Genomic DNA, 27,676 nt, shown 5'->3' with positions numbered 1-27,676 from the left:
AAATCCATACTGCCGTTTAGCTGATGTACTACTACTTGATTGATTAAAGACTCAAAAATTTTAGTGAAAGATTTTATGAAAAAACACTAACGTTTAAATTAGTGCTAAGCACTAATATATATATATATATATATATATATATATATATATATATATGTATATATATATATATATATATATATATATATATATATATAGTGTTCAGAGGAGGAAACATGAATTTCTTGGCTCTTTCAATTATCTCGGGTATTGCCCGTGCATGGGTCCCGCTAGTTGCCTCCTCCCCTCCTCCCGAAAGCTAGGAGAACTGAGCCTCGGTTTTGAAAATGTATAAAGAAAGGGTGTGGGTGAGTTTGGGGTCTTATTGAGCAGTTGTCTCCCCTTGTATGTTGTCACTCTCCGCTTTTTAATTTCTAACTACTCCTCCTCCTTCTTCTCAGACACATGAGAAAATGGCGGAAGGTGGTCCTCCTGACTGTGAAACTCAAAAAACGGAGATTGCCAACCTCCTGAAAGCCCCGTTGAAGAAAGGTGATACTTGGTGAGTGACTTTATCTTCCCTTCAACATTGTTCTCTGGTTCATCAACGTGAAACGTAGTGTTCTTACCGGCTTTTTTCGCTCTTTATTTTCTTGCCTTCACATTTCTTATAGAACGCCACGGCTCTGGCAACTCCATTTCGTTAGAATCACTTCCAATTATTTCATTGATATTGCAGACCCCCATTTCGTTTTTTGTTTTTGTCCCCCTTATTGTTAGAGACCGACTCAATTCCCTGAAGAATTTTCGATCGATTTTGTCTTTTGGAAATATTCAGATCTAGAATATCTGCAATGAGAAATCGAATTGAAGAGAAGACAGCTGACAATTATTAAACACTTTTCCCTTGTGACTTAACGATTCTTCCTTTTATGTCAACATAATATATTTTCACCTTTATAATAGATTATTCTGTTAAGATATCAAATAAAAAAAATAACGAAGGTTGATGTCTTTTAAATGTCCTCATTTAATTCTATAAGGCCTTAATTTTAGCTAAAAAAAAAATAATGCGTAACAATTTGTTCATATTTATTCATACTTTCCTGTAAATATGTGTATATATATATATATATATATATATATGGTACTTTACAATTGACGGAACGTTCTAAAATAATTCGAAAACCCCTCTTAACGTGGGGAAGGGACTTTGTTGATTATTCTGTATTTTTAACTACATTTTATTAAAAGATATCGTAAAAATTAAATTTAACTTGAAAATTTTATCCGTAAACTGCACAAGTACCTTATGACACATGTGATAAGTGCAGAAGACTAGACGACTCGAAGTTCGCCGCAGCATGTTATATAAAAACTATTTATTTTATTTATTTATTTTTTTTTTTGGTGAATTTTACGACGGGCCCCAACCCCAACCTCCCCATGTTAAGAACGGCTTTCGGAATAAACACCGCCAAACCTTGACAGCTATTAACATCGGAAGTGTTTATTCCGAAAGCCGTTCTTAATTTGGTGGGGGGGTATTACTACGCTGGGGCAGGGTTTTTTTGTCGCTTATGCCTGTTACTCGTACTCGCGCTATTAAAAAACAAAAAAAAAACTCTCATGCAGAGAGTGATCCCTGCTATTTAATAGTATTTTCAAGTTAAATAAAATATTTAGTAAAATTTGTTAAGTGTAGAATTGTTACAACCCACCCTACCCTCTCTTCCGCATGTTAAGAATGGCTTCCAAAATGTTATTTCAGCGCGGTAACATATATGCACAGGTACCTTTTTTTTTTTTTTTTCAGTATTATAACTGAAAACAAATTCCAAACAAAACGCTAATGCAAAAACATAAAAAAAAAATACCAATATTTTATCAGCCGCTATTTGCTGCAAATTTCAAGTAGTCAATTCTTTTGCATCACCTGATATGTAAATATTAAAAATTGCAGTTAATTTTTTTTTTTTTTTTTGTACTTATGCAGAGAAGGTATTGTGCTGAAATAACGTTAAATTCATTATGAGGAGAGGCTATTTTGTAACTATTCTGTACTTTCACCTAACAAGATACAGTAAAACGTCAATTAACTTGAAAATGCTAGCACGGTACCTTCTCTGCGTAAGTACCTTTTTTTTGTTTTACACTGGCAGCAAATTGTTATTTTAGGGAGGTGGTGACATCAAGTGTCAATTAAAGTTTTTTTAAGTTTGCGTAATCTGCAAGAGAAAATATGAAATTTTCGGATGAAAAAAAATACTAAAAAATAAACAATAATATTTTTAAATAACTTTAAATTTTATTTTGATTTATTCCCTTTCATTGTTATTAATTAGAATAAAATAATGGTCAGAAAAAATCCTGTTTTTTCTTCGTTATTGTAGCGAAAATTGAAATATTGAATTTCAAGTTGAACCAAGATACTATCTTCTGAATTGTCACAGTAATGAACATATCCAAAAATTACGAAAAACTACAAAGCAAAATATTTTGAACAAAATCGAAGAGCTCGAATTGTAACAAAAGGGAGGTAAATCTTTTCTGAAAATCTTTGACCAGATTAGCAAAACTTTCGTTGTCTTCGAGTTTTCATTAATAATTAAAGTGGACGTTTAGGAAATTGTCCCCCCCCCCCACCTCTAAATTCCACAATTTTCACTTTTTCTATTTTCATGATAATCTCATCGGTTACAAACTTGACTTTCAGATTAAAAAAAAAAGGTGCTTCTACACTTTATTGCCGAAATTGGAGACGCCATTTTATTTCACGCACCTGCTCTCCAAATCCAGGGGCCGAAGCATGAAATAAAAAAAAAAAAAATTAAACTGTTTAAAATTATTTGTTCGAAAAAAACAAACAAAAACTATTTTATAAATGTTGCTTTCATTACAAAATTGTTTTAAAATTATATATATATATATATATATATATATATATATTTTTTTTTTTTACGCAAACTTTTCAATAAATGTTTTTCCAATTATATTTTGATAAATTTTTATTGGTTTTGTTTTCAAATGGCACTCGCCCAGTTTAAACCATTGTCATTTCATTTTCTGTTTTTAATAAAAAAAAATGTTCCATGAAAAACTTTCCCGTTCTCATTAATTAAATCAAAACATTTCCAATTTCGGATATATGTTTCTGTTTCACTTTATTTACTTTTTTTCATAGTTCTTTCCGGAAGTTTAATTTTTTATTTCATGCTCCGGCCATAGTTTAATGTTCTCTCCTAAATTTGGAGAGCAGGTGCGTGAAATAAAATGGCGTCTCCAATTTCGGCAATAAAGGGTAGAAGCACCAAAAAAAAAAAAAAAAAAAATTTGAAAACTACTATTTATCATTGGGTTCTCAATTATAACGTTCTACTAAATTAAACACATACTTCGTGACCACCACCGAGAAAAATGATTGACTCTTTCTATTTATTATGAAACATAAGAGTTCAAATAAGTAAAACATTTTTTTTTTTTTAAATTTAAATACACATATTGAACAAAAATTTACCTTGAAGTTGCAATTAAAAAAAAATGATATAAATTTAATTTTTTTTCGTTTTTTCGAATTAATATATACTATAATCAGTTGAATTGCCAAGAAAAACATAAACATTAATTTTTTAAAAGGTTAAAGTTCCATTATTTCAGAATGTTCCATTACAACATAGATTTTTAATTGTTGAAATTTTTAAGTTTTTATATAAACATGGCTCTTGTCAGCTATTTTATCTCCAGATTAAAACCGATTTGAAAATATTGCACAAATATTAAGCATTTTGTAGCCCCCCCCCTCATATTTTGTTTGTCTCTTTTTACCGAACAAAAGTATGGAAGCTGAACATGAACATTCAGAAAAACCGTATTTCATATTTAATATACAAATGTTTATAATATTATTAATCATTAAACTGTGTAAATCTTAAAACCTAACAAAATTATAACAAAGATTAATTGCAGTTGAAGAAAATAAACAAAGGTTTTAAAAAATCAAGACGCTTCTGCTTTTCCATAGTTCATAGAGTTAACACAAATCTGACGTCACGTAATCATGCTTTTTTTTCATATTGTTTGGGAAATACCTAAGGTCCACTAGCAGTGTCAGAAATTTCGTGAAAATAGTGAATAATTCCACCCCATCTTTCCAAGCTTATAACTCCTCGAAAAATGTAATTCAAGCCCTAATTTTTTTTTTCAATTAAAGGAGTAAGGACCAAGGTTTTATTTAAAAAAAAAACAAAACAAAACAATGTGTTTTTTTTTTTTTAAAAAGGTTTTAAACTTCGGACTTTACAGGTAAATTTCTAAAAAACTGATTTTTTTTTTTTGTTTTAAATTTGAATATATTATTTATTGACCTTTTCTCTTCAATTTGTGATATATAAACCTATTAAACATAAATTAATTATTTACTTTTTAATAGACATTTCAAAATGAGAGGCGTAAATTATTCGACCCCCTATCTTTCTAAGCTTATAACTCCTCGAAAAATGTAATTCAAGCCCTAATTTTTTTTTCAATTAAAGGAGCAAGGACCAAGGTTTCATTAAAAAAAAAAAAAAAAGACAAAAAGAAAAAATGTGTTCTTATAAAATAAGGTTTTAAACTTCGGACTTTACAGGTAAATTTCTAAAAAACTGATTTTTTTTTTTTTTTTAAATTTGAATATATTATTTATTGACCTTTTCTCTTCAATTTGTGATATATAAACCTATTAAACATAAATTAATTATTTACTTTTTAATAGACATTTCAAAATGGGGGGGGCGTGAAAATGGGGGGGCGTGAAAATGGGGGGGCGTGAATTTAAAAAAAACGTTTGTCTAAAATATTATATTCGGTTTATTGGAAAGAACATAAAATTTCACATTGACCCTGAAAATATCGTAAAAATAGAATCAATAGAAAAATTTTGATAGATTTTTAAAATTTAAAAATTTAAAAATATTGAGTTTAAAAATTGAAAAATATTGAGTTCGGAAAATTCATTACTGTTTTAAAAAAAAAATAAAAATATTTTTATTACTTTTAAAACAACTGTAATAGTTTATTTTGGAAGTATAATCCATAAAGAAAATAAATAACCCACTTTTAACAGAGAAATTACGAGATTTTTATATTGTATTCGCAGTTTCGTGTTAGGGGTGTCAAAAATTCCTACAAAAATTCTGATACTGCTAAAGGTCCACCTCCACAATTTTCTTTAAAATGACGAATTTTACAGGTTTCCGACTGTGGTTAATAAGAAAGTCTTTTAAATTTTGCAGAGACAAGTAGTTTTTAAGATATAAAGACCTGTATTATGCACTGTAATTCACTGACCGCCATGTTTGTACGCACGTGATAAACAAATCTACTTCCCTCGAGGAAACAAATCCACTTTTCTGCGACTCACACTGCCTCCCCCTTCATTTTTTTATGTTGCATTTGCAGGTGGGTATGCTGACAACGAATATCACAGTTCAGTTTGGGACAAAATATCCCTCCACCAAATGGGGTGTGGTACTCCGTGGGCGTTGAGTTCCATGGCAGCTAGCATATTTGTTTAATAGCCGCTCCCTTACAAAGGCTAGCGCATGCGTGGATAACATTTTAATTTATTTATTTACTGACTTGCACACATTTTTAATTTACATGCGCAGATAATTTATTTTGGTAAATTTTTACATTAATTATACGAATTTCTTTAAAATAATGACTTTTATGACTATGCTGAATAAGAAAATCTGAGTTAACCGCCCCTCTCCAATTTTATTTAATTTTACAGTAGATATTCTCGAAAATAAATGAAAGATGAAGTTTTAATATGATTAAATTGTTTTATTTTGTAATTTAAAATTAAAAACATTGAAAATATAAAAATAAAATTTTGGTTTGTTTTTACAGTAGATAAACTTTTGTTTACATTAACTGAGATACCGGTGTCGACTGAACGAGTTCTTTTTATTGATTACGTGGTTTGAGGATATTTGTACAACTAAACGGCAAATCTGCCTGTTTGTAAAAGTGAGAAATTATCAATAAATGGTTTAGTTACTTTTTCTTTTTTTTTTCTTTAAAAAGGTTAATTTATTTACTTACGTTGGTTTATTAAAAATTTTATCCGCATGCGCTAGCCTTTTGTAAGGGAGCAACTAAATATGCTGGCTGCCATGGAACTTAACGCCCAAGGAGTACCTGGGGGGGGGTATTCTTTAAGCCGTTCTTAACATGGGGATGCTGAGGGTGTCTATTCTGAAAGCCGTTGACATTAAACAAGGAAGTGAAAAGTCTTGTTTTGCATGCATGCACATTGCTAATTTCTCGGTTGTGAAAAAAAAAGTGGATTTGTTTCGACTATGTCGCAGTGTCGGTCGAAGAGAAGTATATTTGTTTCTCGCATGCATACAAACATGATGGCCAGTGAATTACAGTGCATAAAACAGGTCTTTATATCTTGAAAACTCATATTTGCAAAATTTAAATGAGATTTTCTTATTCAGCATATAATCGAAAACCTGTAATAGTCACCATGTTAAAGAAAATTGTGGAGGTGGACCTCCTGTAAAAATTTATTAATAAATAAATAGTTTCATTTCATTTTCGGTGTTTAAGTTTGAACGCGGACGATTTTTATTTTTTTGTTAGTGATTTGGCCAGGGTATTTTGATAATCACATTTACCTGAAAACCGTAAAAGTTGTCATCGAATTGGAAAGAAAGTAAAAATTTATTCTAACCCCTTTTTTTAAACCAGAATAATCATCGGTCACGTGAGAGTTGCAATATTTTTCTCGGTGATGGTCAAAGTATGTGCTCAATTTAATAAAACGTTGATTTTTAAAACTGATCTCCGATTAGTCATAAAAAAATTTTTTCTTTTTTTTTTTTTTTTTAAATCTGAAAGTTTAATTGGTGAGGTTAACATGAAAAAAGGAAAAAGTCTAAATCGTAGAATTTAAAAGTTGGGTTCAATTTCCTAAACGTCCACCATTTTCTATAGGTACCTCCAATACGTGCCACAGATTTTACTCCCCTCTATATGTAACACAATGTAACTATAATATCATCATAGCTTTTTTACCACTACATATGGCTGGAACAAATCTTTAGTGATAATATTTTCATAGCAATCACTCTTTAAACACCCACGCGTATGAAGAATGCACAAATACACATGCACATTGTGAAATGACCATCAGCACACATGGAACAAAAGAACTATGTAATGTTTCCACGGATAGAGATACAGGAAACAGGCTGGAACTTTCAAGGAAATTTCTATATAAAGATTTAACCACCAAAATTCAAAAAGTCCAAGATGCAGTTCTACAAGTAGCTATCACCATTGCCCATGGTGAACACACATGCCGGACTTCATCTATTTAGACGTAAAAAAAAAAAAAAAAAGCTTTGCCGAGAATGTCACAAAATCAAAGCAGTTTATTCCAGTTTTTCTCCAGTTTTCCACAAGACTGGATGTCAGAATAACTGCATCAATGGGAGGTGTTAAAATCCCCTGTCTTGAATTTGTGTGTCATGTACCTTAACCCTCGTCATGGAAAATTACCATACTGAATGAGAATTTAATTCTTCTTTTAAACAATGTTATTTTGAACTGCTTTTTATGTGATGAACACATGCACACTTTTGCTCTTATAATTATGGACTGTTCATTTTTCTCTCAGAAAATAATCACATTTATTTTAAGCCACGTGTGACACTATGGACACAAAAAAATCAATTTTCAACTCCATGCTATTCTCATGAAATCCTCATTTAGCTAATCCTACATAATGAACATTTATTACAAGAAAACACTTACGTTGGAACTTAATACATCTAACTGCTGTTCGTTTTATATAAATTCATCATGTGACCTCGGCGCTCCCCGCATGGAGACTTACAAATTGGTCAATACCTATAATTGCCCCACCCCATCCCCACCATTATCCTTACAAAACAACACACCTTTACTAAAGTTATGGTTTTCAGTAGTAGTAAAAAAAAAAAAAAAAAAATTGAATTTATTTTTGCTTTTTTATGAAAATATAAAAAAGAAATTAATGGTGGACTTGTACGAGTGTGCCCACTCTCTAAAAGTGCGTGTTAAAGTAGGTTTTGTGTTTGTCTACCAGGCCACAATTACCACCGTGGTACAAAGGAATTCAAGGAAATCTCACTGGTCACATGACAAATTGGTAAAGAAATGAACTATAAGTCGGGTAGCAATGAAGTAGAATATTATAACGAAAGTGAACCCCCTTAAGTCATTGAATTTTTTTTTTCTTCTGCTAATATGATACTCAAGTCTAATCTATCATAATCGTCGAAAAAAGTTAAAAAAAAAAAAAAAAAAAAAAAAAAGCAGACATTTTTAGAGGCTTGCCAAATCAGGTTTGCCAAATTTATTTTTATTTTTTTTTTAATAGGAACATTATGAAAAATAAAGTTCATATAAATCAATTGGATATAACTTAATTTCTTGAACTCTTTGTTTATTTGTACGCAAAAAAAATTGCAAAATTTTTATATGTAAGATTCTAATATTTTCCTTGCTTGAATGAAAACTTTCGGCATAACAATTTTTATATAATCTTGACTAATAACTTTCTTTTTTTTTTTTTTTAAATTTAAAAGTAGGAACATAGAAAAATATTTTAATTTAAAAATGGTAAAAATTATACAAATGTTCATGATGGGAATGTACGGATACACGGTTGAAGGGGGGGGAGAAAACAGCACTCCCTACCTCCCTTTAACTACCTGACATCATTTTCAGACAGGCTTTTGACTTTCTATAGAATTCACACTTGGATGTGATTCTGCGAAGTCAGAATCTTTCTTTTGGGGGCTTTTTTTTTTTTTTTTCAATTCAATATCCTAGGACTTTACTAATTATCTTTGAAATAGACCCAAAAAACTTTTCTTTCAAAGGATTTTTACAATGAATTTAACTTCAAAATTTAGCTAAATTGTTTGTGAAAACATGTTTTCATGACTTTTATTTTATTTTTTTTCACGTGTACAAATATTTTTTTCCTTTTGGAAATGAACTTTCAAATACAATCAAAAAGTAGTCAGAAACCTACAAAAAATTATAAACTGGCTTTCAAAACTATGTCCTGCTATTTTTGCCCGTACCTAGTTCTCTGTATTCACAATGTTCATGGGTGTGTTCATAAAAAATGGACATAAAAAATGGACATAAAAAATAGACATAAAATCAATATTATGTTTTTCAACATTTTTTTTCTCAATAATATAATTAAACTACAACAAAAAATAGAATTATAAAAAAATAATTTTTAAGATTTGAATAAAATAAAATTCCAATATTCCACGATATAAAGTTTTAAACGGATTTTTGAGTAAGGTTTTTTCCAATTTAAAAAAATATTTTCATGTATAAAAAAAAAAAATGACTTGGCAATTATAAAAAAGCAAATTCAACTACAACTTGAAATTATTTTAATTATTACAAAGTTTATTTTTGGGGTGGGGGGGTATCAACTTGATTTTAGCGCCTATATTAAAAAATGTACATGTCTTTAATAAATAAAATTACCATAAAAACAAAACAAAAAAAAATGCTGCTTCTGTGATTCAATTAAAGCAACTAGCGGTTTGTGTAAAAAGTATGCACAATTACACATTGATACAAAATGATGACCTGATTGATAGTGCGTAAAATGTTGGTGATTTTACACAAAAAATTTCACATTCCTTATTGTTTACGAATGCTTTAGCTTGTACAGGGAAAGCCTTTTGCAAGCATAGTCATTGGTTCATGGGAGATGACTCTAATTTGCTAAACTATTCTTTCAAATTTTTGTTCAAGAATTTGGGATGTTAACGCAACTTTTTTTACAATATGTTGGCTGATATTTGGGCTTGATGAATATTGTGTAAAAGTCACTTCTGATTAATGTTTACCAGTCTTAAAATAGTCTATTATTCTGAGAAACAGCCAAAAAATTTAATAAGTTTAATAAGCCAAGTACATAAAAAGATGTAACAAAGTTTATAACCTGTTTTATACAAGAATTTAGGATGCTGAAACATTTAACCGTTATTTTTATAAAAAAAACATTCAATTACTTTATTTAATATGTTTTATAACATTAATAAAAAATGTAAAATATAACGATATTGTAATTTTTATTAAACAATTGTATTTGTCAAAAACTTTCAACTACTTCATTTAATACTAGTTCGGGTGTGTTGAGCAAAAAAAAAAAAAAAAAAAAATGGTGGCAGGCTTACCGTGAAGAAAAAAAAGAATGTGAAAAAAAAAGTGACGTCTTTGCTGTTGTGCCCGTTGCCAAACCGGATGTGACGTAGGTTTAAATTAAGGTTATTCAATCAAAAAGAGGGGATGACTTTCGAAAATATCGGCAAAAAAAAAGCGACCCCCCCCTCTCTGTAGAAAAGTACCCAAGTGAAGGAATGAATGGTTTTAACCAATTTTTCGATATTTGTTGTCCGAAGGGTTGAGCTTCAAAACTATACCAATCCTGTGAAAATCCATCGCCTCTATTGAAAGTTTTAGGCAGACAAACATACATACATACATACATTTAAACAGACTTGTGAAATTTCTATTATGTATAACAATGTTTTGTAACATTAATAACAAAGATAAAATCTTTAACATTATAAAAAAGAAAATTGCAGAGGAATTGTAAAAAAAAAAAAAAAAAAAAAAAAAAAAAAAAGTGTAACCTTTTTATATATAAATTAAGTTAATTTTTATTGAAGTAAATTGTAACGACTTTTTTTTTCTTTTCTTTTAGGATGGTGCAAAAATAATTTTTTATATAAAAAAATGTTGTTTTATGTCAAAAATCTATTATCTATAATATGCATGAACCTATTATCTATAATATAAGCGAAAATGTGTTAGTGTGTGCGTTTTTTGTGTATGTCCGGCAAAGGTTTTTGGAGGGGGGGGATCACTAATTCTTAGAACTTTTTATATACTTCCTAGATTATATCTCCGATTTCCGAAAAGGTCACGTCTATCTTTTATTTAAACGACTTTTACACGCTATTTTCACAATATTTCTTACACTCCAACTTTGTTTATCTTTTCAGTATAAAAGCGAAACTGAATTCTTAGCAAACGAGTCTCCCTGGCACTCATGCCGGGAGGTTCAGAAAAGCAATGAGCTTTGATCAGTGTGGGGTAACCCCTCATATCAGACAATTGTTATTCATTTGGACACTCCCCTCTTTATGGGGAGCTGGTTTTCCCCAACATCTTGGGGAAACGGGCTTGCAGCCAAAGTTAAGTGCGTGATTTCATTCCCCTATGGCGTGATGTTTGACCTCATTAAATTTACGCACTTGTTACTAAACTTTTTAATCATTTAATTTCAACCATTTTCACTTCCGCTGCCCTCATAACGTCGAGGTAAGTTATCGCGCTTTTTTTTCCACTTTCACCTCAAGGCTTCAGGTGCAAGCCTACCTGCCTACCAAAACTTTTCTTTTACACCTCCAAACACCTGGCTAGTCTATAATATAAAGGGCAAAAATCTGTTTGTTTCGCAAAAACTTTCGACAGAAGCGAAGGATTTTCATGAGATCGGTATCATTTTGAAGCTCGACACTTCAGAGGACAAATATCGAAAAATTGGCTAAAAATATTAATTCCTTCAACTGGGCCCTTTTCTACAGGGAGGGGTAGCAAAAATTCATTCCTTCATGACCATTTAGCCATACAAACACGTGCAAAAAAGTTCTTTCTTGAATTAGTTTAAATATTAAAAAAAAACTACCCAATTTCGCTGACACAGTTAGTATGGTAGAAGCGTTATCATCTTAAGATTGCACATTCGAGCCAAGATGTCAGATATATTTTTTTGATGTTTTTAAAGTTCTAATATTGAAGCGGTTATTCATGCCATTTCTTTTTTTTTTTTTTTTTTTTTTTTTTTCCATCACATTCGCTTTTTTTACCCAGGCAACGCTGGATACCCCCGCTAGTCTATTATACAGGGTGTCCACAAAGTCTGGCTACATAATTTAGCCAGACTTTGTGGACACCCTGTATAATTATCTTAACAGCCAGACAACATCGTAGTTCACAAGAGCTATTAAAAACAACAAACCGGAAATCCAAGACTCTAGTTTTGCCCTAAGGCTCTCATCACGACAAGCTTACCTAACCAGCAATAAACAATGCTGGTTTTTCCCTACATTAAAAATGACCTATGTCCAATTTGCTTTTGTGGCGAAGCAAATAAATACCATGACAGGAAGCCAAAAGCTTAACTGGCCGCAGGCAAGGTTTTAAAGTAACTTTCATTTCTGTGCCTACTCCTTTTGATTCTTAAGTGATTTACCAACTCATTGAATTCACTATCTGCTATGGCGTAATGGTTAGCGAGGAAGGCTAATTAACCTATGTTTTCAAGTTCAATCCCACCTCTCTCTCTTTTTAAAAAACTTTTTTATTTCGTTATTGTGCCAATATCCTCCACCCGGGCAAAAGCTAATTACTAACTCATTTAATTCAGTATCCTCTTTTCACATTCTTTTCCTCCTTCACGGTAGGGGTTCAAGTCTGCTTCCCTACTACCACTTTTTTTTTTTCTAAACACGCACCTCTAAACACTCGGGCATGCCGCTAGTTTTATATAAAGCAGTATTGCTCCCAATCCAATCCAATATTTTTGGGAATGAATATAAAAAATAATCAAAGATCCTACAAAAAGAAATTAAAATAAAAAAGGGTAAAAAATGCACTTCTGCTACAGTGATGTATAGGCGATTTGTTTTAATATTAAACATTTAACATTATTGAACATTTTGGAATTAAATTGTAGCCTCTGATGTATTTGAGCAATCTCAAATTTCTGGCCTAGGAAAATTTAGGTCATGTGATATATGATGAAATCTCAAAAAAAAAAAAAAAAAAAAAAAAAAAAAAAAAATTTGGTAAAAGTGTATTTCAGGTGCATAAACTATTAGACTTAAACCAAAGTAAATAAAATAAGAGATTGCAACTATTTTTACTTTTCTGTTAAGTTTTGCAAAATTCAAAGTGGAGAGGGGAAAAACATTTTTTTCGTGAAATTTTAAAACAAGGATTTAAGATCTAAAAAATATTAAGGCGATAAGTAAAGAATTAAAATCAAAGAAAAGCAGAAACCATTTTTTAAGTACCTATAACTAGGTATAAACTTTATTCAACACAGTCTTTTTTTTCTTCTATGATTTTTTTATATTTTAATTTGAGACCATATTGTCATAAAGTTATAATTAATGCTGTTAAGATAATATTTTAATAACATTATGAAACTTTTGTTACATTAAATAAAGTAGTTGAATGTTTTTGTTTAATAAAAATGTCAAAATATTCTTTTGTAAGATTAAATGTTTTTCAGCTCCCAAATTGTATGAAAACAATGAATGAATAAAAAGGAAAATTCAATTTTTTTTTATTTTATTTATTTTTTTTTTTTTATTAATGTTGTAAACTTTATTACATAAAAAAAAAAAGCTGTTGCATTTGTTTAATAAATTATATTATATAAAAATATTATAGTTCCTCTGCGGTTATCGTCTCATTTTACATAGTTGCAACTTTTTTATGCAAACTAATTTCAGCTGACGTGATATTGTAAAGTTTTCTTTAATAAAAAAAAAAAAAAAAAAAATATAATTCTACAATTAGCGTCCCCAATTGTCATATGAAAATTTGAAGGAATTGCTTAAAATGATTATCTCCCATAAGACAATTGCAAAAGCGCTCATTTATCTAAAGACAATGGTCAATAACTAAAGACTTTTTTTTATATAGAGGTGTTCGGGTCTGTTTTGAATGAATATTGCATTTGTAATTGTCACTGACAAGTTGTTTTCATGATATTAAGACCTTTATTATCCCAATGTATTTCGTATTGTTTTCATTCACCACCACGTCTGTTTTTGTGCGCATTTTAATGGCAATCAGTGAAAAAAAAAATACAAAATACATTTATTAGCCAATGTATTTTGTATTTTTTTTTTCACTGATTGCCATTAAAATGCGCACGAAAACAGACGTGGTGGTAAATGAAAACAATACGAAATACATTGGGATAATAATAAATCTCTTAATATCATGAAAATAACTTGTCAGTGACAATTTTAAATGTGATCTTCGTTCAAAACGGACCCGAATACTCCAAAAAAAAAAAATTAACTGTTTAAAGTTGATACTTTAGTTGGTACTCTAACACACATTGACGAAACTTGAAGGTAACCATGAATATTTATATAAAACAATCGGAAAAGGGCAAATTTCAAGCCAAATTTAAAAAAACAAAAACAAAAAGCCAACTGCTTAAATCCATCTAAAAATCTCGTGTGGTTCTAAAATGAGTGATAGATTTACTAGAATATTGCACCCATGCATATCGCTTTCCTAAATCATAAATGGACAAAACTTTTTGCGTATTGTTTTTATCTTTTCCTCTTTACGATCTATATAAATTGAAAATGCTAAATTAGTCAAGATTTTATTGCCAATTTCTGCCAACTTTTTGATTCTCCTACAATTTTGCCCATAACTTTTCTTATATTGCAACATTTTACCTCTTGCACACTTTTTTTTTTTTTTTTTTTCTCAAAGATTAATTTTAATATAAGATTTGTTTGTCATGTTTTATGGTTAATGAAATTTGAAATGTTTTATTCTATCAGGTTTCCTTTATTAATGTACTTGGACCAAATGAGCTCATTTAAATCTCCCATTATGATGCATACGTTCTCTCCCCCACTTAACTGCTTTTCTTATTCATGTAAACCAGTTTTTGTGGTTATAAAAAGATTGGGGAGGGGAGAGTAGATGCCACAAGTTTGGTGTCTCACAATGTCTTTTTGTTTGGGAGAAAGTGAAAATTTGAATGTTGTCAATATTTGATTCTTTCAATTTTTGTCGGCCAATGAATGGTGATTTTTTTTTTTTTTTTTTTTTTTTTTTTTTTTTTTTTTTTTTTTTTAAGATTATAAAGGGATTCCATTTTAACTATATTAACGGTTTTGATTAGATAGTATGTGGTGGTTTTCATTGTATTCAATATCATTTATGTTTTGTCTTGATAAGTGAAGCTGAAGAGTTGTCTGGTCAATATGAAACAGACTAAAGTTATTATCAATGGTCCTAACTTGCATAATCTGAGATTTTAGCAATTTCCTTGTGGAGTTTATAGATCTGGTGTTGGCAGCAACTCCATTCTGTACACACAGTTTACATGTTCAATGGAGAGCAAGGAAAATTAGTCTCTCTTGAAAACTCTGTGGAAGATGTGCAGATACTGATGTCTCTCAACATTGTGCAGAAAAACTAAGTTACCATAATTGTTACAAAAGTATTAAACTTGAATTGTATTCATACCTTCGTAGCTGCATGATCCTTCCAGACTGAGAATTTGAAATAAACACTTATACTTCAAAAAGATTAAGTTACAACAAAACTGAAAGACATCAAGTTTATTTAACTTGATCTTTGGTTCAAATCATTGACTAGTATAGAGGGGAGAGACAGATCGATCATTTAATATTTTTCATGTCTATATATACTCCCAAATAGACTGTCCTCTTTCTCACCTTCTATACTTGAGCCATGTGATATATTCATTTTAATTTTTACAGTCTAGCAATCTTCACTTCAGGTCATAAAGTTGACTCTGGTTAATTTCCTGTTAATCTCAACTGATCATTTCTATGGATGGTCTGCATTAATAAGAAGTTGTTGTATACTCTTTTTTTCTGTTTTAATGGGGGCGATATGAATTCCGTTCCATCTTGGATATATGAACTGCATAGTGCAAGTTTTGTGAGCTTCTTGCCATATGTTGTTCACCCACTTATTACTCAGGTGAGTTCACAATAGCTTTATCCATAGTGACAAGTGAATGCTAGCCTTCTTACTAGCTCTTTCTGAGTATGCAGACTAATGACTTGGCTATGATTCAATAGACTTAAGTGTGCTTTGATGACAGTTTATACTTTATGCTATTAGTGTAAATTTAAATTGCTTCTGCATTTCCACAACCTATGGTGGTGTGGACATATTGAAATTCTGGTTGCATAAACGGCTTCCCATTTGATGGTAAGCGAGAAAAAAGGCAGGCTGAGAAAGTAAAAAAAATGATCACAAACAAGAGCACATCAGTTGATGTGAATGATAGTTTCATGGAGAAAATAACTTTGTGCTGCCATGTCCACTCTACAATACACATCTGATGTGGTACTCATATTAGACAAAAACATGATTTATGAGTTAAAAAAAAATTAAATCTGTTGATGCAGTTTCCATATTAAATATTTTCATATATTAAATAACGTGCACTATCAAAAAGTCAATCTTGATTAAACATACCTTATTTTTTATTTATTTATTTATCTATTATTTATTTTTTATTTTATTGTTTTTATTTTATTTTTATTTTTTAATTTTTTTTTTATTTTTTTTTTATTTTATTTTTTATTTTATTTTATTTTTTATTTTATTTTTATTTTTTATTTTATTTTTATTTTTTATTTTATTTTTATTTTTTATTTTATTTTTATTTATTTTATTTTTATTTTATTTTTTATTTTATTTTTATTTATTTTATTTATTTATTTTTTTTATTTATTTTTTTAGACACCTTGATCTGTAAGTTGAGAACACGGTTAGAGTAAAGTGCACTAAGAAAAAAAATGGCTTGTTACTTCATGTTATTAAATATTGCGTATCCGGTCTCAACCAAGGCACTTAAAATTTCATCTTGGTATATTCTTAATAGTCTGGATTGCGTGGCAGAGCACAACCAATGAATAATTCTAATTTTTTTTTTCTTTATAGAAAAAAGCCAAAATACTTGATGGGTAATCACTAGGGCTGTGACAACAGCATATTCTTTTTATTTTTTTGATTCTTGAGTATATATCCGAGGCTGTTAGACAGAGTTAATAAACCGAGAACCACATCAGTCTATATAAAAACATAAGAGTCAAAACAATGAAAAGAATATTGTCCCAGCCCTAGTAATGGTGTCTTGATAAAAGCACTGGTTCCCATCACCTTGATGGAATTTTAAATGATCATGTTTGTGATATTGAGGGTGTGCATGAAAGAATTTGGTCTTGTACTGGACATGTTGATTATAAACACCTTTTTGAGGGAAAAGGGAAGTCATCTTGTGCATATGAAAGAAAAGACTTTTTTTTTTTCTACATGGAGGTCACCACTTAGGCTGGAAGCCACTCGGGGTAAGGTTTATTGCATGTACAGTAATCAATAAGATAGTATCGTAGTAATCGTTAGTAATGGAGATTTGATAAATTGTCTTACTTAAGGGGGTGGTTCATCAGGAATTTATGTTGTACTTGAAGACATCCAAGTTGTAGTCAGGTGGGAAACAGGCAAACGGAAAAGTTCCACAGTCATGCACTTCTAAGAAAGAATCTTTGCTCATGGAATCTACGTTTGGATTTAGGCACAGATAAAGAGTGGGAAAAATTAATGACAGTGGTTTCAGCTAGACGGGTACTTATCGTGAAAGATTGGCAAGGAGGGATCAAATTGGAGCTCAGACGAGCACTTGCCATGGAAATAACGATAAAACACAAGCTCGCAACCTCTTTTCTGTGGGAGAGAGGTTGCAGGTAAGAGAAAAGTGCATCCCCCACTAAGCCACGAAGTCTATTTTGTACTCTGTCAAGGCAGGATAGGCTGTTTTTAGCAGCTCCCACCCAGATGTGGCAAGAGTACTCCATCCTTGGACGTACTTGACTTTTATACATAAATTGCATCAGTAGTGAGATATCTTCTGGAGCGGTAGGATCCCACCATCTTCCCAGCGACCTTGGCAAGACTTGATGTACGTGTTCCATTTCAGATCAGGAGTAAAGGTCAAAACCAGAAGCTTGTCAAAACATGAAGCCTCCCCAAGATGAGAGCCATCCATTTTAATTGATGCCAGATGGGGGATCGGAGCGTTGATGATGTAAAGATAGGAGCTTGGTTTTAGATGCATTAAAAGTAACCAGCCACCTTTTCCCCCCATTGTACCATATGTTCAAGATCAAAGGAGAGAGAATCAGAGAGAACTTTGTCATATATGGCCTTTGATGTGTTGCCATAGATGGTCATGTCATCAACATAGATATCAATGAATAATTTAAGTATGTGTTTTGGGAGATCATTGATGTAGATCAGGAAGAGAGATGGGCCCAGGATTGACCCCCCCCTGAGGAACTCCAGCATTAATACTGTGGGCCTCTGATTTCTGCCCATAAACCACTACTCTTATGAACCTATCAGAGAAATGGTTTAATAATTGAGAAAAAATTTCCAGTTGTACCATAGCTGGAAATCATGTGAAGTAGGCCCTTATGCCATACCTTATCGAAGGCCTTTGATATTTCAAGAGCAATTGCCTTAGAAAGGAAGCCTTTGTCGAGAGATTCACTAATCCTATGAGATATAACCGTTAGCACATTTGCTGTAGATCTAGCTGAACGGAAACCATATTGTATGTCACTAAGGTTATTTCTGCTGAGATGATTGACTACTTCTCTATTTAATATGGATTCCAGCAGCTTACTCATGACACACAGGAAACTTATTGGCCTGTACTGAGAGGGAGATGACTTTTCACCTGAATTCTTACAGGGCATACTGATGAGGTTTTCCAGGGTGTTGGGAAGCACTTCTCATTAAGGCAATGCTTAAACAGTTTTGTAAGTATGGGGACCAGTTCTGGTTGAAGCTTTTTCAACACTATAATTGGAATAATTGTGAAAATCTAGAAGTTGCTTAAAACAGTATCTGGTCCAACTATAAGAATTGCGAAAGAAATAGTATAGGAAGTAATTTTTCAGGCTGCTCAGGTGTTGCAGAAATGTTCAAGCATTGAAATAATCACATACTTGACAATCAGATCACAAGAGTGGAAACTTAGTACAATTGTGAAAATACAAGGGTAAAATGCAAGCATTGAATATAGGTAATTACAAAGGCTTGAAGTTGATAGATTAGGTTCTGTAAATGATTTAAAGATAATTTTTTACTTTTTGAATGTTGTCTGGATTTCTACAACTGATTTAGAATATTTTTGCTCTGCTGAATCAGGAAATGGCATCTGTTTCTCTCCAACAGGTTTATTTTTTGTGCTAAGTTGATTTGAAGAAAAAATCAAATCTTGTGACAAAATTGATTACCCTTTTGTCATTATCAGCTGAATTTGTCAACACAGATCATCCTAGATGTTTTTAAGAGAAAATGTGTTTTGCCAACAACATATTGATTACCTGATAAAAAAACATTGATTACTGTAAACTGAATGGTTGGCATTGATAAAGGTAAGTACACATAAATTGCATGTTGCTTCACCATTGTTCAAACTTCTGGAAAGCTCAGCAGCAGGAAGGTCTGTCTTCAGATTCCAACAAGTCTGCCATCATCACTACGTTCCAGCAACCGTTGTTTACATTTCTTTCAGATCCTGATGGAATCTCTCTCCCTGCTTGTCATTCATTGAATCCAGGTTCTCTGCACTGGTGTTGCAGCCCAGGTTTCTGAAAGTAGTCGGCATGTTGACAAGTTTTGCATAGTTTCTGACCTTATTGTTGCCAAGTTCTTCACTACCAGAACAAATGTCTTCTACACTTCCAGTTGCACTTTATTCATTGAGTTTTTGAACTTTGGATCTCTTAGTTGCTGGATCTGAGGACCATCAAAGGTATCGGCTTTCAACTTCTCCATGATTAATTCTAGAAAAGCTTGGCACCACTTATACACATACAATCTGCACCAAATATAAATACTACACGACACTCCCCCATCAATACTGATCCCCAAATAAGTGGTGAAAGCGGTGGCTGAGGGTTAATTGTATATAGTGAACAACTCTATAGTATTAGACCTAACTGAATGGTTAATTGTAGGTATTGACCATTTCATACCCTCTAAAAAGTTTCAGCAAAAACCTAACAGCCAGCCATGGTTCTCTCCAGAATGTGCTGCTGCCATTGCGCACAGAAATCACTTTTTCCACTGCTTCAAACGTAATAGATGTATGGAAACTAAAGCCGTTTTCAGGACTGCCAGCAACCATTGTAAGAAAGTAATAAGGAACGCAAGAAAGTTGTATGCTCAATCTGTTAAGTCCAAAGTAGCTGAGCAGCGGCTTGGTTCCCACCAGTTTTGGCAAATAGCAAACAGAATCCTGAACAGAAGCGTGTGCTCCATCCCAACTATTATCAATGGATCTGAGGTAATCTCGTCAGCATCAGACAAAGCCAAACTCTTTGTCAAGAACTTTGCAGCTAATTCTACCCTTTGCGACCAAGACCGCCAACCCCCAATATTTCCTCTTGTATCAGAAAACACGCTATGTGATATACGTATATCTGTACGTGATGTTGCCAAACTAATCAAAAACCTTGATTCCAGTAAAGCAACTGGCCCTGATGGTATTCCAATCATAGTACTCAAAAAACTTCAACCTGAACTAGCGCCCATACTTACAAAACTGTTTAAACGTTGTCTTAAGGAGAATAGTTTCCCATCTCCCTGGAAAATCTCATCAGTATGCCCTGTATTTAAGAATTCAGGTGATCGCTCATCCCCCTCTCAGTACAGGCCAATAAGTCTCCTGTGCGTCATGAGTAAGTTGCTAGAATCTGTATTAAATACAGAAGTAATCAAACATCTCAACAAAAATAACCTTCTTAGTGACACTCAATATGGTTTCCGTTCTGCTAGATCTACAGCAGATGTCCTTACAGTTATATCGCATAGGATTAGCAAATCTCTCGACGGTGGCAATCTTTCTAGGGCAATTGCTCTTGACATATCTAAAGCCTTTGATAGGGTATGGCATAAAGGTTTACTTCATAAGATCGCTAGCTATGGTATAGCTGGAAAAGTCTTCTCAATTATTAAATCATTTCTTTCTGATAGATTCATAAGAGTAGTAGTTGAGGGGCAAAAATCAGAAGCTCACAATATTAATGCCGGTGTCCCTCAGGGATCCATCCTGGGCCCAACTCTTTTCCTGATCTACATTAATGATCTTCCAAATCATATCCTTACATCATTTGTAGACATTTATGCTGACGACACTACCATTTATGGTACCACATCTAAGACAGTAAACGACCAAGTTCTCTCCAATTCTCTCTCCTCTGATCTTGAGCACGTAGTACAATGGGGAAAGGAGTGGCTGGTTACTTTTAATGCATCTAAAACCAAGCTTCTCTCTTTACATCATCAACATTCTAATCCACATTTGTCATCAATTGAAATGAATGGCTCTCGTCTTCAGGAGGCCTCAAGTTTTGACAAGCTTCTGGGCTTGACCATTACTCCTGATCTTAAATGGAACACGTATATCAAATCTGTTGCCAAGGCCGCTGGAAAAATGGTGGGATCTTTCTATCGATCCAGTAGATATCTCACTGCTGATGCTGTTCTCTATCTATATAAGAGCCAGGTACGTCCAAGGATGGAATACTGTTGCCACATCTGGGCAGGAGCTGCTAGAAAGAACTTGTCCTGCCTTGATAGAGTTCAAAATAGACTTCGTAGCCTCGTAGGAGATGTCCTTTTCTCCTCCTTGCAACCTCTATCTCACAGAAGAGATGTTGCGAGTTTGTCTCTGATGTATCGTTATTTTCATGGAAAGTGTTCAACTGAGCTTCAATCTATGGTCCCCCCTCGCCAAACTTTCACAAGAAACACTCGTCTAGCTGTAAACACTATCAATAATTTCCCCCACTCTTTATCTGTGCCTAAACCTAAACGTAGATTCCATGAACAAAGCTTCTTTCTTAGAACTGCACGCCTGTGGAATTGTCTTCCGTTTTCCTGCTTTCCGGCTGACTACAATATGGTTTTGTTCAAGTCTAAAGTAAATAAGTTCTTGATGAGCCGTTCCATATAAGTTATTAAATTTACCAAATTTTCATTACTAATGATTACTATATTGACCAACTTCTACTGTACACTCTTTAACCCTTATCCTTGAGTGGCCTCTGGGCCTTGATAATGTGGTGATGCCTTTGTAAAAAAAAAAAAAAAAAAAAAAAAAAAAAAAAAAAAAAGGACTAGACATGGATGTTTTTCTCTGCTCTTTCCCATATTTTACTTGGATGGGAGAAATTAAGATACACGAGTGCTCGAAGCCTACATTATGTACAAGTATATCATAACCCTGTTGTAGCCAGAGCGAATGGGCTTCCCCCCTGTGCGCATCCCAAGTAGGGCTCCAAGGTGGATGGGGAGCAGGGATGATGAATTAATAAAAAACGAACCCAATATGGGTTATAAAAATCCAAGTAAAAAAGATTTTTAGACAGTTTAGACAGTTCAGACAGTGACACGAATGAGGAACCAGATAACTATCCAAACTTTATAGTAATGGAGTCAATTGGAGAAGTGCCTTTAACCAAACTTCCCCCTTCAAGATAGAAAAAATACTATCAGAAAGGGTCAAACCTAAAATAGTAAAAAAATTAAATGGTACTCTTTTGATAGAAATTCTTACCAAAACACAGGCAGATAAACTTTTAAAATGGAAACATTTTGACAATACAAAAATAAAAACATACCCTCACAAAACACTAAACATATGCAAAGGAGTGGTGAAAAGCCCTGAACTTTCACTTTGCTCCATCGACGAAATCCGTTCAAATCTAAAAGAACAAAATGTAACGGATGTCAGAAGAATTCAAATAAAAAAAAAATGGAGAAATGATAAACACACACATATATATATTAACCTTTTACCAACAAAAAATTCCACAAGAAATAAAAATAGCCTATGAGAAACTAAGAGTCGAAACATACATCCCCAACCCACTGCGTTGCTTTAAATGTCAAGTTTGGTCACCATCAGAACCGATGTACACGCCAGCCAGTGTGTGGAAGGTGTGGAGAAAACGACAATCATATCAACTGTCAAAAAACTTATAAATGTGCCAACTGTACAGAAAATCAGTGCCTACTCCAAAGACTGTGAAATCTGAAAAAAAAAAGGAAATTGTTAAAATTCATTAAACATCACCTACCCAGAAGCAAGGAAAAAGGCAGTAACAGCTAAATATTCCGAAATAACAAAAAAGAATACTCCCAACACAATGACAATTATTGCACAACAAACCTTGATATTAAAATCCAAGACCTCACCAACCAAATCAAAATAGTGATAAATACAATTGAAGAAATGAAAAAAACCTCACTGGAACCAAAAATCCGAACACCACACCCAGTAGACCAGAAACAAATCCAAAAATACAAACCAGAACCAAACTTAACTAAACAAAAACTACGAATAAACCCACAAAATCCCCTCTCCAATAGCTTTAAGATATTGGAGATCGAGAACTCTTAAGAGCAGAATACCAACAATAAGGAGAGTCCCTCAATCCCCTACAAGAGTTCTAATATAAAAACAGATAACAACAAGCAAAAAAATAAAGATTCTCCAAAAACATCTGAACAGACAAGAACAATAAATGGGAAAAATTCCTCGAAGAAAACCAGCCCCACAAAAACCAAACCACGATCTCGCTTAACATCTAAAACCAGAGATAAATCAAGCATAAAAGCTAACAAGCCAATTGAACACAAAGGACCAGAAGCCATGGAAACAGAAACCGAATCCACCAAGGATAAAAAGCTCACAAATACTCAAACGCACATGAAACGGTCAAATGATTCAAATAAAAGAACTACAGACCAAAATAAATTTAAAACCTCCTTGGAAACAATGGAAATAGAAGACAAAACTTCTAAACCCTCATAAAAAAGAAAACCCCCCCTATTCTCAAGACAAAAGGAAATCAAATACATAAAATCTAAACTATGGCCAACAAAATAATCCAATGGAATTGCAGAGGTATAAAAGCCAACCGGAATGAATTACTTCTACTTATATCCGATCTATGTCCCACAATAATATGCCTACAAGAAACCTTTTTAAAACCATCTGAAAATATCAATCTCCAAAGTTTTACTGAATACAACTACACAACAAATAACCCAAATAGAGCTTCTGGAAGAACATCCATTCTCATTAATAAAAACACAGCACAAAGCCAAATAAATCTACAAACTAACTTACAGGCAATTGCTGTCACAGCCACCCTACATAGAACGGTCACAATTTGCTCCATTTATATGCCTCCAAACGACCCCATAGATGAAACTGAAATCTCATCAACCCTTATTATTAGGCGACTTTAATAGTCATAATGTTAGTTGGGAATGCTCACAGACAGAAAAGGAATAACTATAGAAAATATTATCAACAACCTATGCATATACAACAAAAAAACCAACCTTTATTCACTCCGCTACAAATTCGTCCTCAGCAATTGACCTCACTATAAGTGATCCTAGTATCTTTATAGATTACAACTGGACAGTGCATATGAATACCTGTGGAATTGACCACTTCCCAATAACATTAGAACACTTTGGTCCTGAAATAACCTAAAAAATTCCTTGCTGGAACCTTAAAAAAGCTAACTGGAATAAATTCAAATTACTATGCTAACACAAACTCCTACCTGGAAAACATGAGAAAGACCCAATCACTCACTTTACAGATACCATTATCTCAATAGCAGAAGAATGTATTCCTAAAACAAAATCAACAAAGTATAATCGTCCCTGGTTTAATAATGACTGTAAAAAGGCTATCAGGCTACGATATGCTGCATTAAGAAAATTCAACAATCAACCAACTACTTAGAATTTAAACAACTTTAAAATATGCAGAGCTAAAGCACGTCGAACAATAAACGAAGCCAAAAGGGAATCATGGAAGAATTTTGTGTCTAAAATCAATAAGACCACCAAAGACAAAACTGTATGGAATATGATACAGAAAATATCAGGAAAAAAACACCAGTTCCCCTGTCAACCACCTCTGTATAAACAATAGTAAAATAACTAAAAAAAGAGCACATGGCAAACCTGCTTGCAGATACTATTGCAAATAATTCATCTTCTAAAAATTATGATAAAAAATTCCAGATCATTAAACAGGAATCAGAAAAAAACAAACTGAACTTTAAAAGTAATAATGAGGAAGGATACAACAAACCTTTTACCATCCATGAACTAAAGGATTCATTAAAAAAAAAAAGCCAACAACCCGGCTGAGGGACCTGATAAGATAACATGAATTTCTAAAACAACCACCAGATGAACCATTAAAGTATTTACTTTCTATTTATGACATCTGGCTCAATGGCAATCTTCCAACCATATGGAAACCAGCCACAGTCATTCCTATACCAAAACCAGGAAAGGATGCATCTGACCCCTCCAATTATCGCCCCATAGCTCTAACAAGCTGCGTGTGTAAGATCATGGAGAGAATGGTCAACACTAGGTTAATTTGGTTTCTGGAAACAAAATAACTAATTTTCAGTGTGGCTTCCGAAAACATCGGAGCACAACAGACCATTTAATTCATTTAGAAACTTTCATCAGAAATTCATTTATACAAAAAAAGCATGACTGCTATTTTCTTTGATCTTGAAAAGGCGTACGATACCACATGGAAGTATGGCATCATGAAAGATCTCAAAGAAGCTGGAGTGAAAGGAAGACTACCCATCTTCAACAACTTCATTAATAATAGACTATTTAATGTCCATATAGGAACGTGCCTATCGGACATCAAGGAACAGGAAACGGGAGTTCCACAGGGAAGTATTTTGTCGGTAACATTATTCAGCCTAAAAATTAACAGTATTGTTGGATGCATAAACCAAGGCGTGGATTGCTTTCTATATGTTGATGATTTTTTAATTGCATACAGCTCGAGACATATCCATATAATTGAGCGTCAACTTCAACAATGCATTGACAAAATAAAAAAATGGACAACTAAGAATGGCTTCAAATTTTCCATTAACAAAACAAAATGTATGCACTTTTGTCAACTAAGAAAACTGCACCCAGATCCTCTTTTAAAATTAGATGATATTCCGATTCCTGTTGTAAATGAACATAAATTCTTAGGGTTAATACTAGGCAAAAAACTTACATTCATCCCTCATATAAAACATCTTAAAAATAAATGTAATATAACTCTCCAGTTAATGCGGGTCATTGCCCACACAGATTGGGGAGCGGACAGACAAACCCTATTAAAGTTATATAGATCACTAGTGTGATCGAAACTAGACTATGGCAGCTTCATTTACGGTGCCACCAGAAAGTTGTACATAAAGATATTGGACACCATTCAACATCAGGGCCTCAGGCTTGCGTTGGGAGCCTTCCGAACTTCCCCCATCGATAGTCTCTATGCAGAAGCCAATGAACCCCCATTATCAATTCGACGCGACAAACTAGCCTTGCAATACCTGACCAAAATTCTCTCTTGCCCAGACAATCCTGCTTATGACTGCATTGCAAACTCACTAGATTACTCGCTCTATGATAGGGAAAAATCACAACCAACAAATCCGACCTCTAACTGTACCTTCAATCCAAATTACCAAAATCTATATGACCAAGAAGTGAAAGCTATAAAACCTTTTGGGCTCCGTACAAAACCACTAGTAGAAGATGCAGGTATCACAATCACCAATATCCATATGGCTACTAAAACAACCTGAAATTATCCTTGAATTAAATAACCTCCCAAAAAATCAAACCCATCCACTAACCTATCAAGAAAAACTCCTTATCATTCAGGAAAAATACCCAAACCATCAGCACATATACACAGATGGGTCCAAAGACAGCAACAAAACCGGATACAGTCGTATCCACTAACATTACCTTACAGAAGCGACTACCAGACCATGCCTCAATTTTTAGTGCCGAAGCCACAGCCTTAGATATGGCACTAGACCTCATCACTGACTTTACCCACAACAAATTTATAATTTTTTCAGATTCCCTATCCGTACTCGAAACCTTAAAGAATAAAAAGTTAAATAACCCACTACTCATCAAACTGCTACAAAAAATACACACTCTTTCACAAAACAAAAGTATCAAACTCTGCTGGATCCCCAGTCATTCTGGAATTCAGGGCAATGAAAAAGCTGACATAGCTGCCAAAAACGCTTTAAAACTCCTTAAAAGCAATATAAAAATTCCATATTCTGACTATAAACAACAAATAATCTCATTATGAAGAAATGGCAAGAAAGATGGAATAACTGTCCAAATAATAAACTTTTCAAGATCAAACCCACAATAGAAGAACGATTACCAGATGCCAGAAGATCACGTAGAGAGGAAGTCATTTTGTCCCGTATTCGCATAGGACACACGCACATAACCCACTCCTTCCTGCTAAAAAAAAGAAGACCCTCCAGAATGTTTTGCATGCCAAGAACCTTTTACAGTAAAACACTTTCTTTTGGATTGTGGCAATCTCGCGCATATCCGGCAAAATTATTACCATGTCAACAATATGAAAGAACTATTTAAAAAAAATAAACTCCAACAAAATACTAACATTTCTGAAAAAAGTAAATCTATATAAAAGAATATAACTTTAATTCAATCCAACTTTACACCCCAAAAAAAAAAGAAAAAAAAAAGGAAGCACATCACCTAATGATACAAAAGGTCTGATTTGACTCACTGATTAAATTAAAATATCTATTCCACAAAAAAAAAAAAATTGGAACTCTGCATTAAATAACCAAAAAAAAAAGGTTGATATGCCGTAAAACCAAACCAAACTTTG

At 32.8% G+C, this 27,676-nt stretch overlaps 1 protein-coding gene across 1 annotated transcript in view; it reads left to right on the top strand.

Annotated features, from left to right (window-relative positions):
* The first annotated feature begins 387 nt into the window (after nucleotides 1-387).
* Nucleotides 388-27,676, top strand: part of LOC145277831 (ubiquitin carboxyl-terminal hydrolase 15-like) — a 353,560-nt gene continuing 326,271 nt past the window's right edge. The window contains exon 1 of the mRNA XM_080129744.1: nucleotides 388-541. Within this exon, the coding sequence (XP_079985870.1) occupies nucleotides 453-541 (89 nt within the window). The 5' untranslated portion in view covers nucleotides 388-452. The remainder of the gene's footprint in view (nucleotides 542-27,676) is intronic.

Source organism: Euprymna scolopes, chromosome 6 (genome assembly GCF_053919585.1).
Source record: "Euprymna scolopes isolate OS-2025 chromosome 6, ASM5391958v1, whole genome shotgun sequence".
Lineage (NCBI taxonomy): Eukaryota > Metazoa > Mollusca > Cephalopoda > Sepiida > Sepiolidae > Euprymna > Euprymna scolopes.
Note: the sequence above shows the minus strand (reverse complement) of the source record. Positions and strands in the feature narration are given on the sequence as shown.